This window comes from Musca vetustissima, unplaced genomic scaffold (genome assembly GCF_032173495.1).
Source record: "Musca vetustissima isolate MV318-11 ecotype Yass unplaced genomic scaffold, APGP_CSIRO_Mvet_v1 utg316653, whole genome shotgun sequence".
NCBI classification, from domain to species: Eukaryota; Metazoa; Arthropoda; class Insecta; order Diptera; family Muscidae; genus Musca; species Musca vetustissima.
Window position 1 is genome coordinate 55093 of NW_026885562.1, and position 14659 is coordinate 69751.

Here is a 14659-nt window from a genome sequence, read left to right on the forward strand (position 1 = left end):
TTATGGCACAATATTCCATGGTGTATAGGTATCGGCAGAAGGTATATCAATCTGTAAAAAGAAAAAAAATATTACTTGTGATACCATAATTATGATATTACTATATAATTATTTAATATTCCATTGCATTTCAAATTCCATTGCATTTCAAAGAATTCCATTTGAAGTTCAAATTTTTTGATTTGAAATACATAACATTTCATTTGTTATTCATAACATTTAATTTTAAATTAGAAAAATGTTACTGTTAACACATAAAAAATATGTATGAATTAAAAATGAATTACTACGAGTTACAACTGAAATATTATGAATTATAACTGAAATGTTATGAATTTCAAATTGAATTCTTTGAAATGTAAATTAATTTCCTTGATCAATTAAAACCTACGAATTATAAATGAAATTCTTTAATTTCAAATGGATTTTTCTTTAATTTCATATGAAAAGTTTAAAATTATGTTATGAATTGTAAATTGAGTTTTCGAATTAAAAATGAAATTCTCGAATTGATATTGAAATGTTTTGAATAACATTTGAAAAGGGTATAGTAGAAATATTACACAATTTTATGATAGTAAAAAGAAAATAAAGTGGAATTTATTTTAAAGTTGTCATTCGGTTGGTAACACTTCAAATATTTGTCGGATTTGTGATCTGAAAATTCTATGCCGATTTAACCATTTTCCTTGAAATCACGATAGAGATCGAATATTCCAGATAGACCTTTGAATTTCTGACACATTTTTACTACACCTGGAATTGAAAATTGAATATATCGGTCCATGTTTTGCTATAGCTTTCGATATAAAGAAATTTTGTGGAATTTTTCTGGTGATGTGGCATGATTTGTCGAGTTCCGAGATCTTGTAGGCTGAAATATATCTATGCAGAAAATTATCAATATGGAAAATGATCGATATAGGTCCATAGCCCCCATATAAAAGTACCGACCCATTTTCGTTTGAAAATTTTAGCTGAATATAAATCTGCTATGGCTGTAATTTGGCACTTCGGGTTCCTAGCGAGTTCAATTCATATTTTCAGAAAATATGGAATATAGGTCCATGATTTGACATAGTTCCCATATAAGGATCCAATACTATTTTCATTATTTTGAAGGTTTCAGACGCATAAGTTGAAAAATATTGTTCCGGGTTCTTTGAGTGGAGAACCATCTTTGCAGAAAATATTCGATTTTTTTATAGTCCCCTTTGAAATAGCCATTATTAACATCCCGCCCATTTTCGGTATTTTAAACGTCTTAGCCTCAATTTTCCACCGAAGTGATTTAAATGTGTCATTCCGAGTTCTTGAATGGTAAAAAACATTTTTCGATATTGGACCCCGTTTCGACATTGTCTCCATGTAAAGACCCTTCCTAATTTTCGGTGTTATGAAGATTTTACTAGATTTCTCATCGATGTTATTATAATTTGGAATGCCAATTTCGTGGAAATAGCAAATTATTCGCAGAAAATGGTCAATATAAGTTCATGCTTTCAAATTAGCCCCCATGGAAAGGTCATGTTTAATTTTCTGTATGTTGAAGTTCCTAGACCAGTAATTTGGTACGTAATATTTTCCTTTATTTTAGGACCCGGCTGAACCACATTTTTCATCTCGAATTAGAAGGTCTTCGTCGGACAGATTCGCTCTTTTCATGAGTGTTTATTATTATTTTCCATTTCATTTCTTTTTATCAAATGATAGAACCGCCTATATGTTATTAAGAGCTATAATGAATTCACTTACCAATTTAGTGAGATCATCCTGGCAAGCCATACGAATGCGCGCAGCAGTTGCAGGAGATTCCAGTTTAACATCTCTGCTGAGGCCATTTGCTTCACGGGCATTACCAATGGCATCCTTAATGGCAAAGAAAGCAGAACTGCCAATGAACAGTGGAGGTTCTCCCACAGCCTAAACAACAAACTCTATTAATATCCACTCTCTTAATATTACTTTCCCCAATCTTACCTTGGACGAATAAACAGCTCTTGGGTTAGGAGCACCCGTCAATAGGGTAACATTAAATTCACCGGGAATATCAGCAAAACCAGGAATTTTGTACATACCCGGACCTCGCGAATACAAAGTACCAGTTGGGGAATAGATCAACTCTTCCAAGGTGAATAAGCCATAACCTTGCATAAATGCGCCCTCAATTTGTCCAATATCAATGGCTGGATTTAAACTTGAACCAATATCCATAACAATGTCGGTACTCAAAACCTGATGATCACCGGTCAGACAATCAACTTCGACAACAGTTATACCAACACCATTGGTAAAATAGCTGTACAGCTGAGCTGTTGGATTATCCACGGGATGGTAATCGACAGTTTCCAAGTTATAATAACCCGTCGCCGAGAGACTAATACTCTGCAAATATGCAGTTTGAATCCATTCCTGCCAAGTACCTTTGGGATTGGCTTCTTTGATGGGTGCCAGACGTTTGTTGAGTTTGTCACAAGCATTTAAAATGGCCATGCCATTGAGATCTGAGGTCATACTGGCCGCTGTGGGTGAGGTATTTGGTACCTTATCGGTGGCAGTTTCGGAAATATGAACCAATTCATAGGGGATTTGTAAAGCTCTGGCACAACATTGAATCATTTTGGTGTGAATACCCTGGCCAATTTCCACACCGCCATGGGAAAGGAGTACGGAACCATCCGTGTAGATGTTAATCAAAGCTCCAGCTTGATTGAGAAATTTAACACCAAAAGCTACACCATATTTGGTAGGGACTACGGCAATGCCACGTTTGCGGTAACGATTTTTCCTATTGAATTCCTCAATTTCTTGTTTCTTTTGGGCGTAATTCGATTGCTTGAGGCAGTCCTCGAAGCATCTGATTACGGGGAAATCTTCCAAAAGCTGATTATAGTGCGTTCTATCGCCGGGTTTATAGAAATTGATACGCATAATGTCCAAAACATCCTTGTTGAGGATGCGTGCTACATCACGTATAATATGTTCGGCAGCAAACATACCCTGGGGTCCACCAAAACCACGGAATGCTGTATTGGAAGGTAAATTTGTTTTGCACACATATCCGGCTGCCTTGATGTTGGGTATCTTATAACAATTCTCAATGTGATAGACGGCCCGTTCCATGACGGAGAATGACAGATCCATAGACCAACCGGCATTGGTGTAACATTCAATGGATAGAGCAGTCAAACGACCTTGGGATGTAAAGCCGATTTTGTATTTGAAGAGGAATGGATGTCTGGTACCGGTGATCATCATATCCTCATCACGATCCAACATGCAGCGAATGGGTCTCCTCAGACGATAGCATGCCAGTGCGACAGGCAATGCAACAGCAATTGATCTGGATTCTTTGCCACCAAATCCACCACCCAATCTCTTGGCTTTACACACAACCTTATGGGCTGGCAACGATAGGACATGGGCAACAAGCTTTTGCACCTCGGAAGGATGTTGTGTAGAGGAAAGAATTTCAATTTCATCCGAATCCTTTGGTACAGCATATGAGGCATGAGTTTCCAAATAGAAATGTTCTTGTCCTCCCATGCGGCAGGAGCCTTCATGCACGTGTTCAGCTTCTGCGAAACCTTTCTCAATATCACCAGTACCGGCATACCATGGATAACCAGGGAAATAGGATTTGTGTTGAATGGCCTGCTCAATGGTGATAATTGCAGGTGTGATATCCTCATATTCCACCTTCACCTTACGAGCAGCTCTCTGGGCCAAGGCTTGACTGTCGGCCACCACAGCACCCACAACTTGTCCCTGACAATGGACCACATCTTTGGCAAAAACGACCTCATCATGGAACACCGGGCCCACCTCATTTTCATGATCCGTTATATCCTTGCTCGAATAGAAGGCATGAACACCAGGCATGGCCAAGGCTTCGGTGGCATCAATATTCAATATTTTGGCATGGGCCCTAGTACTCAATACCAAAGCTAAGTATAACTCATTTTCTGTACGCGGAACATCATCACAATACATTGCTTCTCCAGTTACTTGCTTGAATGCGGAGGCATGAACCTTGGGCCGGCCCACAGGATCACATTGACTTTGTGTAGAGGAGACCTTTTCGAAGAGCTGAGAACTCTTCAAAACTGGAGTGTGGAATACCTCACCACCACTGATTTCATCTTCCGACAAAAAGTCATTGGGCAAAACACCATCTTTCATCATTTGTTGGGATATTTTCAAGTAGGCTTTGAAGAAGAGGCTCACAACCAACGAACGGCGATAGGCAATCATGCCACCTGGAGCAGAGGGGGCCAAAGGTAATTCAGCACAAAGATTCTCCACCACACGTTCCATGAGGACACGATTCCATTGTTGTTTCACCATCATTTCGCATGAACGTACTGCCATAACTGTGGTGGGAGCCATGCCGCCAAAAGCCATCGACACTTCGTGCACACGATCCGAATTCGGTTCGAAAATTACATTCACAGCGGCATTGACAATTGCAATATCATCATCACGACGTTTGGCTTGTTTGAATGCGACGACATACTGATTGGGCAGCGTTTTGGGGAAATGAATACCCACCAAAACTTCCTGGGGCTCGAGGACATTCTTTCTATAACCCGTGAAGAATTTTGAATTCATAATAACATCTCGATATTGAATTTTGCCCTCGGCATATTTGGCAACCTTCAATTTCACCAAACCAGCCATTAGAACAGGATTCATATCCGAAATTGGGCTGCCAGTCATAATATTGCCACCCAGTGAAGCCACGCTACGAATTTGTTTGCCAGCAAAGTAGTGTAACATATCGACAGCACATTGGAAGAATCGGACTTGATGTTCGGGTAATTTTTCCATAAGTTCTCTTAGATACTTTTCAATATCAACCAAGCTCACGGAGGCACCAAAGTAAACACTGTCATCGTTCTCTTTGACTTCAACCAAATCCGAAACTTTGGTAGGTTGAATAAGAACCGGATACAGGAAATGCTTGAATTTGACTTCCACACCAACCTCAGTGTTGCCAACCACAATTTTCGCCTGAGGATATTCTGATTTTAATTTCAGTAATTCCTCCAACGTCGTGGGTCTATACCAAGTAACACGTTCACCCTTAAACACCAAAGTTTCCGATTCCCATTGTGTGTTCAATTGCAATTCTGGAGGAAATATGGGTTCTTGACTTGGATCCAGGGGGACAAATTCACTTTTGTCAAATAGTTTATCATCCACCAGGGAGACACCATTCTCTTGACCATTACACTTGTTGCCATTCACCTTACAACACTTATCACCCATGCCACAGGCAAATTCCTTGGTAAATGTTTTGTAACCCTCCAGAATTGGACGATATCCGGTGCAACGACACAGATTTCCTTGGAATGCCACTTCTAAGTCTTTCATTGAAGGTTGTTCCGAGTTGCGCAACAAAGTGTACATGGACATTACAATACCAGGTGTACAAAAACCACATTGACTACCATGCGCCTTGGCCAAACGTTCCTGTACGGGGTGAAGACGTGTTCGTGTGCTGCCAATACCTTCGACGGTTGTTACCGCATGGCCATGCATCGCACAGACTGGTGTTAGACAGGCGTTGACGGCCAAATGTTTAAGGGTATTTGTGGCGCGATCGACACGACTGATCATCACCGTACAGGCACCACAACCACCTTCGCCGCATCCCAATTTAGTGCCACACAGACGCAGCTTGTCGCGCAGATATGTTAGAAGGGTACATTCTGGATCGGGATTGGGATCGACAACCTGAAATGATGAACAAAATTAAATAGGTTATAAATATGTTGAATAAATGTGGAACATTTTAACATCTTAAAGAACTTCCGTGCAGTCATTTGATACTCGGGTGACTCTCTTGAGTCAGATTTTGTGTTCTTAAATATAATTAAATTTATGCATAATGCCCTTAGTTTGACGTTACAATTATAATGCGGTCAAATCGTGCACCTATTTAAAAAAGAAAGAACTTATTAAATTATTTTTTATCAAAGAGGAATGTCTTAAAATTTACCCTAGTGGGACCTACTTTAAGGTCACATGAATTCATGGCCCGTAAGTAAATGTAATTTTTGTCAGACTAAAAACCGGTTCGAATCCCTGCGGAGGAGGACTAAAAAGGAATGACAGGATATCGCGTCACCTAGAGGAGAATGTTAAGACCAAATAAGCAAGTGAGTTGTCAATCTCCTAACTGGCGCAACTCCAGGGGGATAGGGGAAAGGGAGTGATGATACATTTCCTGTGGGTGTTTTGGCATCTGTATACGAAGGAATATAAAAGGATCTCAGTTCTAGAACCACAAGGGAAAAGCAATCTCGACCTAAGCTTACGAGACAGACGGGCAATCAACTTCAAATTCCGAGCCTGTACACGAGAATAAGACTAACATAACCGTCTTAAAATGCCGGAGTAGCGAGGAGCTTGATAATATGGTAGAGGATGTGAGCAAGGATATAGCCAAGCCCACAACAAGAAAGAAAAAACATTTATTTGGGACACAAAGGCGTTAATTGTCAGGATGTTGTAAAGGGAGACTGCCTCGAGAATCCATCGACTGTGGGCGGCGAAGCTGGTTTTAATATCAAGAATAAGACTACTGCATCGGAATCTTTCGACCGGGAATTGCAAAGAACTAAGCGGGCTTTACGAAAGTAGTAGAGAGTAACAACAATATGCAAAGGTTGCCAGGAGGCGCTATGGAGAAGAGTGATGCTATGCCACGATCGATGAAAATAGTTCGTCCGGGAAATTAAAAAGAAACCCATAAAGACCCATAAGACGATGGATGCGGCCAATAATAATACAATAGTTTAATAGCAAGCATTGCCTCTAAATGCGTGACAGCCAAACTTAAGTTGGTAAGGACCAGAGACATTATATAACAAAATGCAACGGCCTTCGTCAGAGGTTGGGATAGCAAGGTTGGTTGAGGTTTGTAGTCTAATGTAATTAGTCTTTGACTGTAAGGGAGTGAGTGTCAATTTGTTACCTCCTACGACATTCCCATGTTAAAGTAAACAGTTAAATGTGTTGTTAAGGGGTGTAAAGTAGAACTAGTCACTGGAGAACGAGTTCTGATTACGAAATAGTGCCTTTTGCTAGCGGGTATTGATGCTAACTCACACTAATACTAGTACTAATACTAATAAAAGTGATCCTAGTCTTTATGAATACTACCAAAATATAGTGATATTGACCTAAGTTTTCGTGTAGCCGTAATATAATGCTACCCCAATTATAAGGTATTTTGGGGAGTTTGGGCATGTTTTCAACCGAACTGGCTTTAATATTTCGGTTATCATGAGATGTCAAACGATCCAACCAGAAATTATCACTAATGATTTACGTTTTGTATAGATTCCGTATTACGGTAACGACCCATTTGCAGTATTTGTAAGACTTTATCTGCACTTTCCCATCGATGTGGATTAAATGAGTCTTCAATGCTGACATATATATACAGAAAATGTTCAAAATAGATCCAAGTTTCGTCATATCCTCTATATAAGGATAGATTCCCATTGCCAGCTTTTAGCCACCAATTTCCAATGTAGTCGCTGTAATTTGGCATTCCGGGATATTGGAGGGAAAAATAAATGTTTGCGATATAACCCCCACATAAAGATCCCGTTCATTTCGGGATTTTAACAACAGTTTGTCGCTTGAAATTGTCAGAAATATTGGCTCTTCACGGCCTTAACAATATTCACACAATATTTAGTCTAAAAACTCTTTAGATGGTCGGTACTTTGGTACCAAATTGAAATAATTATTTTATTGTGCAGTATATATTCTGCAAAATTTAAGGTTAGTGAGATAAACAATATCAGCTATAGAATAGAATATTAAATTGTACGAACTGAAATATGTGATATTTATCTATATCTAAACCGACAAGCATCAATCCCTACACATGACATTCTGCAACCTATGCTAAATGTAAATTTGTAAATCGATTTAAAGCAAATTTGACACACGCTATTTGGTATGCTGCACAGTTTAAAATTTAATCTCAATCAGTCATCCATTGATTACATGGTTTTCAATTAACATGAATAGATCGAAATTATATATGGAAGCTATGCTATATCAATACCTGAACCGATTTCAAGGAAACTTGCCAGATATTAATTTATATTAACTTCAGCACGTTGTGTCAATCGGCCTGGATCTTTGGTGCACCATTTACATAAAATCGGGCTAAACTATATATGGGAGCTATATCTAAATCTGAACCGATTTTCTCTAAATCAATTTCAATAGGGTTCGTGTTTGGGCCAAATAAATGAGCTGTACCAAATTTAATCCACATCGGATTATAAATGCGACCTGTACTTTGTTTACAATTTAACAGACGGAGGGACGGACATTCATAAATCGACTCAGAAAGTGATTCTGTTTATATTCTCAAAAAGGAACCATAGGTCTATCTCGATTCCTTTTGCCTGTTACAAACATATGCACAAAGACATAATACCCTGTACCACAGTGTGGTGAAGGGTATAAAAAATAAATAAATAATTTTCTACTTATTTGTTTTAGTTGCTTCACATTCAAAGTTGGCTAGTACAACTACAACAATAAATCCTTTTTTAATGTATTAAATATACATTGCAAAATGTGTTTACTACACATACATCACATTGCAGACCCCCAATGGGTTCAGAAAACGCTCGTAGAGATAAGATTTTGTTTTGCGCAAATTTTAATTCCTTGGGTCATATATATTGAAACCTCATCAATGTATTATTGTTTTGAAAAATAAATAAATTTACAAATACAAAATGATAAGATTTAATGTGTGTGTGCTTATGGTACATATTAGTAAATGCAAATATTTTACAATCGGAATCGATGAAATGGAAGCACTAACATTTTCGAGAAATATAAATAGAAAACATTGGATTATGTACAAAATATAAATATTACTTATCTATATGAAGAGGGTAGGTGGAATAGATAAGAACCGGCATACATTTCACAAAAAATAAATAAAATAAAAGAATCTGAAAAATAAATTTGTTAAAAACAGTTATCACCAGTGTCGTCATTATTTGTCAACGCTATCTCTTTCATTCACATTTTCATTTATGCTATTTGTTTTGAAGAATCTAAATTAAATAAAAAATCACTTGAATTGTTTACGGTAAGTGTGATGACAGTAACATGTTGTTGTTGTTGTTTGTAAATATTTTTTTATTCACATATGGTCTGTTCCCGTACTGCAAGAATCTACTACTTTTTACTACGATAACGAATTTTCCTTTATGTTATCGAAGAAAATAGTAAAATCTAGTGGATTCTTGCAGTACGGGAACAGACCGATACATAGTAGCAATCGATTGCTGCATTGAATTTGAACGATTTAATCAATCAGAATTTCCAATCTTCATTTCTGTCCACTATCAGTTGTCCAGACAAAGCGTTGAAAGTTAGCAACAAAACTGATGATAACAAAGCGACTGTTATGCAATTGCATTTATTTGCGCGAATGTTTTCTATCTTTGAAGAGGAAGAATAATCAGTAATGTATAAATTTGATATGTTAGTACATTTTATTCCAGTAATGAGATTATTTGAGCTTGAGGTCTTTTTACATTTTTTAAATCGTTCTTCCAGAAGATTAATATTCTACATATATATTTCGCTTCATTTAAAGTTATTCGTTGGTTTCTTAAACATTTTTGAAGATCTGTGGTTAGAAAATCGTTGTGCAAAAAATATATTTTTTTTTTTTTAAATCAAGAAAACTAATCAAAGAAAACTTTGTATACAAATTACCTTGCAACATTTTCCAACACGTATTTGCAGAAAATGTTCAATATATGTAGGTTAATGCTCCTATAAAACGTTGGTGTATTTAAATACCCCTAATTTCCGAACTGAGTTATAAAATTATAATGAATGTTTTTTTGCGGATCACACTTTTTATTTAGGCACCTTCTATAAATGTAAATTTTGAATTTCAATTAATAAGAGCATTAATTGACATATTTTTGTTGTTTTGGAGTTGTATTTTGCAATTAAATAAAATTATACTGGAACATCCGATTCCAAAAATTCCAACGTTATTCGAAAGAGTACATATCTCGCTCTGGTATGAAGTAGGATTATTATTAACGTGACACAAAAATTAAAAAAAAATGGTGTACATATGACATGGTTTTTTTTTGGAAAATTCCCCAATTTTCGACAACAAATCATTTTAGAAAATAGAAAGATTTTGAACGATTACATGTATCCTAGTCAGTGTTGCCAAAACTGTGTTGATAAAAAATGCTACATTTTGTTTAAAAAAGTGCCAGAAAGTGCTAAACAATTTAAAAAAGTGCCAAATAAAAGTACTTGAAACTGAATAAGAGAAATTAATAGAATTGACTGTAATTTGATATTTTGGATTCTCATTAGATACAAATTTCCCCACCAAAAATATCAATGTGAGTCTATGTTTCGGGGTAGGGTCTAGAGAACGAAATTTTTCCATCAAATTGAATATAATTTGAAACTTTTTATTTTAATGGCATGTCAAATTTATCCACTAAAAAGAATTAATACCAGCACATAGTCCTCATATTAAAGTACTGTTCTATCTTCTTAACTTTGATGAATTTAGACGTATTCTCTGGGTTCTTGTAGGGTAGAATATATTTTGCGGACAATTTTATACATAGGTGTATGTTTGGACATATACCCCATATAAAGGTTTCATCCTTCTTGCCCATTTTAAAGTGTAGAACCTTTTCCCGCCAAATTGTCTGCAATTTAAAAATATGTTTGCCGAACTTTTTCGATGTAGGTCCATCTTTTGACATAACTCCATTATGAAGAGGAACTGGGCCCATTTTCGGTGCTTTGAAGTGGCTATGATTTGCCATTCCGGAATCACGGCGAATAAAAAACTCTTTTCCAAAAAGTTTGCGATTTAGGTTCATGATATCTGAGTTATTTTGTATTTTGCTTTCTCTGAAAAAATTTCCTGATCAAAAAATTATAATGAATGTCTTTTTGCGGATCACAATTTTCATTTAGGCACCTTCTATAAATTTTAATTTTGAATTTCACAAATATGTGTACATTACGGTTATATTTTTTTAAAAAACGATTTAAAATAATAGGAATGAATGAACTTTACCCTATTAACTACTAAAATAATATTTATTCCATTTAATTAAACAAAAAAGCATAATTCATATATTATATGAATAGTGTTGCTAATGTTTGGATTTCTGGATTTGTATAGTAGGCCTCATATAACACTAAATCCTAAATGTCTGTAATTTGGGTAGTTTTGGCACGTGTTTCAACCTAATAGGCTGTAATTTTCTATTTTGGATTCGCATTGAAGAGAAAATCTCCCTACCCGTTTAAATAAAATTTTGCAAACATGACTTTTGAGAAGAATTTAAAAGAAATTCAACATTTTTTTCTATAATTCCTCCTTGTCAATACAACTATTTCCTATATAGAATAATAGTGCGATTTTCGTAACTAGGTTATTAACAACGATTGGCGTCACTTAAATAATGGTCACATATCATAAAAGATAAAAAATATTTCGTCGACGAAATTATTTATTATAGTTCAAAAAAATTTTGTGGGTAAAGTCCATACAATAACGATTTAACCCTTTCTGATTCGGCTCTTTTGCATAATAGTAGATTTTTGTCCATACAATTATTATTTGTATACAGAATTAAAGCAACTACGTCGCTGCATTCTGTCCAGGGATGGTCTGTGTGACGAATTTTTAGGTTTACGACTGTCAAAATGGTGTAAATGTCGAAAACGTCATATACCTGTATAAAATGCAATAAATGTAGTAAACGCCATTTATTTTAATATTATTACCATATACAGTTATTTTCAAGAATATGTATTATTTTTACATATATCTGACTATTCCTTACTAGAACAGCAAAACTTTTTGATAAGAAAATTTTGAAAGTTTATATGGTTTTAATTAAAGCATTCGTAGTTTTCAAATCGAATAAAGGAAATAGCTATTTTGTCAAAAACCTAATGGTTTTGTGTGGGTTTCCGACGTTTCTGACGTATGTATTATACGTCAGATATGTATGTCATTTACGTCACTGTTTCTGACGGACTGTAATGTAAAATTCAAGCAATCCGATTTCAGTTACAATCCATTAATTCTTAGTACTATTTTATAGGCCAGAGGCCATAATTGTAAGTGATGCCTAAAAATCATTAGAATTGATTTTTTTCGTAAATGTTAAATGGGTTAATTTTTTAAGTATTATCACAGTTGTGAAGATAAAAAACATGGTATTTATATGCCACAATTACCCTTGCTCTAAAAAAAACAACTATATATAACTTTTCCCCCACACGGTGAACAGTAAAAGTGTATATTTGCAAATCATAATTCTGCTAAGATTAGACACACCGATAAAAAGTCTTATCAGAGCTAAATGTGTGAAACTTTTCTATATATTTTTTGCAGCCTCAAGCATGAAATTTTTAAGAATATTTTAAAATCACTCGCTCACTATAAGTTTATAAGGAGATATGAAAAATTTAAGATTTGATTTTGTAAATATTTATTTAAGGAGACCTTCACACCGTTCGCGATTTAAAATTTTTATGATTTTCATGCGGCTGTATTACATTGAAGATTTGCAACTTTGTATATAATAACTTGAAGCCTTAAAGGTTAAGACATTTAATGATTAGCGACCATGGAACTTCCGATTGCAAAAAGTCCAATGTGATTTAAAAGAGTACATGTCCGGCTCTGGAAGGATTATTAACGTCGCACAAAAATTTACAAAATGGCGGACCTATGAATTATGATTTTTTGGATAATACTGTATTTTTGGCATCAAACCTAGTTAGAAAATAAGGGAAATCTTGACCGGTCAAAATCTAGGTAAGGTAAATATATTACGATGTGCAATGTTTCGATGAAATTAGATTCCCTTCGTTTCAAATGAGATGAACCTTTGTGGGATAGATACTAAAGGGAGTGGACATACGATAGCGTGTTAACATTTGAAAAGGATGGAATTATTAGTTTTTGAGTTGCCGTTCTCGCCATTTGTAATAAAACCGTTTCGAGAAGAACGCGTTTAAAGTTTGAGAGTCACTCGTGCCGTCGCTTGATTCTGACATAATAAACCGGATATATCTTCAAGAGTTTTTGAGATTTTCACTTGAAATTTTAAAGACAAAATAAATTTTTTTTAAATCGGAAATGAGGGTGGTTCCCTTAATAGTTGATTTTTTATACCTTCACCCTTCACAATAAAGATGTAATAATTATTAGCTTAGAAATAGTGCACATGCATTGTAAGTACTCTTTGGAAGTTTGGTCTGAAATTGGCATTGTCGGTCCATGGATTTTTGGATAAAATGTTCGACTTGGGCCCATGTTTTGAAATACGCCCATATTATAACACCATCCCGTTATAGACATTTTTAATATTTCAGACACCATTTCCCTCCGATGTGACTTACATACCAGGTTTTTAGAGGGAGATTAACATCATTGCAGACAATTTTCGATATGATAGCAAGTTTTGACATAGGCCTCAATATAAGGTTCCATCCCATTATCGAAATGTCGAATGCTTTTTGTTCCTTTTTCCCACCGAAGAGATCTATAATTTTGCTTTCAGGGTTCTTGGAGTGTGATAAACAAATTTACAGACAATTTTCCATATGGGTGCATGTTTTGACATAGCCCTCATTTAAGTCCCGCCCTATTTATGATGATTTATATATTTTTTCCAAATTTTCGGGAATTCCGTGCAAAAAAATTTCCACATCGGTCGAGTTTTTGGACATATCCTCCATATAATGATTCCTCCCCATTATCGGTATTTTGAGAGTTTTTCAACATTTTCCGAAGTGTCCATATTACACCCACTGGGTCCTTGGAATGTGAAAATTGTATTTGCGGAAAATTTTCGATATAGATCCATGTCTTGACATAGACCCCGTTCAGTCCTCACCAATTTGTGTCTTGAAAGTTTTAAATTTCCCATCTGAGTAACCTTAATTTATTGTTTGAGGGAGACAAAATAGAGGATTATCCCAGTATCAGTATATCATTAACAGTACTTTAAAGGTTTTCTTTTTTACTTTCCACCAATGTGTTTGTCACTCTGCAAAAATAATCCAGGATCTCAGGCATGGGTTTCAACTGAATTGCTTGTAATTACATATTTTTGGTTCTCATTTTTTTAGTTCACAAACACTTCTGATTTCCAGATTATATTTATTTTTCTAATTTGTTGGGACCTTTTTTGATCAATTTTTATTCAATTTTTTATCTTTTGTAGAACACGAATCTAATCAACCCAATTGTGTTCGTGTTTTTTTATTTAATTTTTATAACATGTTCCAACTGAAAACACATTTGATGCACTTCATATCTAATCAGATTGAAGCACATTGAAATGCCACGCTTAAATTCAAAACAGATAAATTATTTCTCGGTGTTTATCAAAATGGCACGTGAATTGTATGCGAATAAGTTCATTAGCACAAATTCTTTCTTCTCTTAATATTTGGCAAATTTCAATTCATAATTCAAAAACAATTTGCGGATAACTTGTCTAAATATATGTACGTCACTGTGTTACTTCGCTGTAGTACACACCTTCTTTCCATTGACAAAAAATACCAATGTCGATGAGACGTT

At 35.4% G+C, this 14659-nt stretch overlaps 1 protein-coding gene across 1 annotated transcript; it reads right to left on the reverse strand.

The window, feature by feature from the left end:
• Positions 1 to 14653, reverse strand: LOC133332802 (xanthine dehydrogenase-like). Its single transcript, XM_061541176.1, has 4 exons — positions 14618 to 14653; positions 1981 to 5739; positions 1756 to 1923; positions 1 to 51 (listed from the first exon to the last, which is right to left on the reverse strand). The coding sequence occupies exons 2-4, from the start codon at positions 5620 to 5622 to the stop codon at positions 1 to 3; spliced, it is 3861 nt and encodes a 1286-aa protein (XP_061397160.1). The 5' UTR covers positions 5623 to 5739; positions 14618 to 14653.
• Positions 14654 to 14659: the final 6 nt, after the last annotated feature.

What these genes read in the sequence shown, in the direction of transcription:
- LOC133332802 (XM_061541176.1), bottom strand. Translation starts at nt 5,622, where the DNA reads ATGATCAGTCGTGTCGATCGCGCCACAAATACCCTTAAACATTTGGCC. An exon ending in GAGCTGTTTATTCGTCCAAG is followed by an intron (nt 1,924 to 1,980) that starts GTAAGATTGGGG and finishes TTTGTTGTTTAG; the next exon opens with GCTGTGGGAGAACCTCCACT. An exon ending in AGGATGATCTCACTAAATTG is followed by an intron (nt 52 to 1,755) that starts GTAAGTGAATTC and finishes TTCTTTTTACAG; the next exon opens with ATTGATATACCTTCTGCCGA.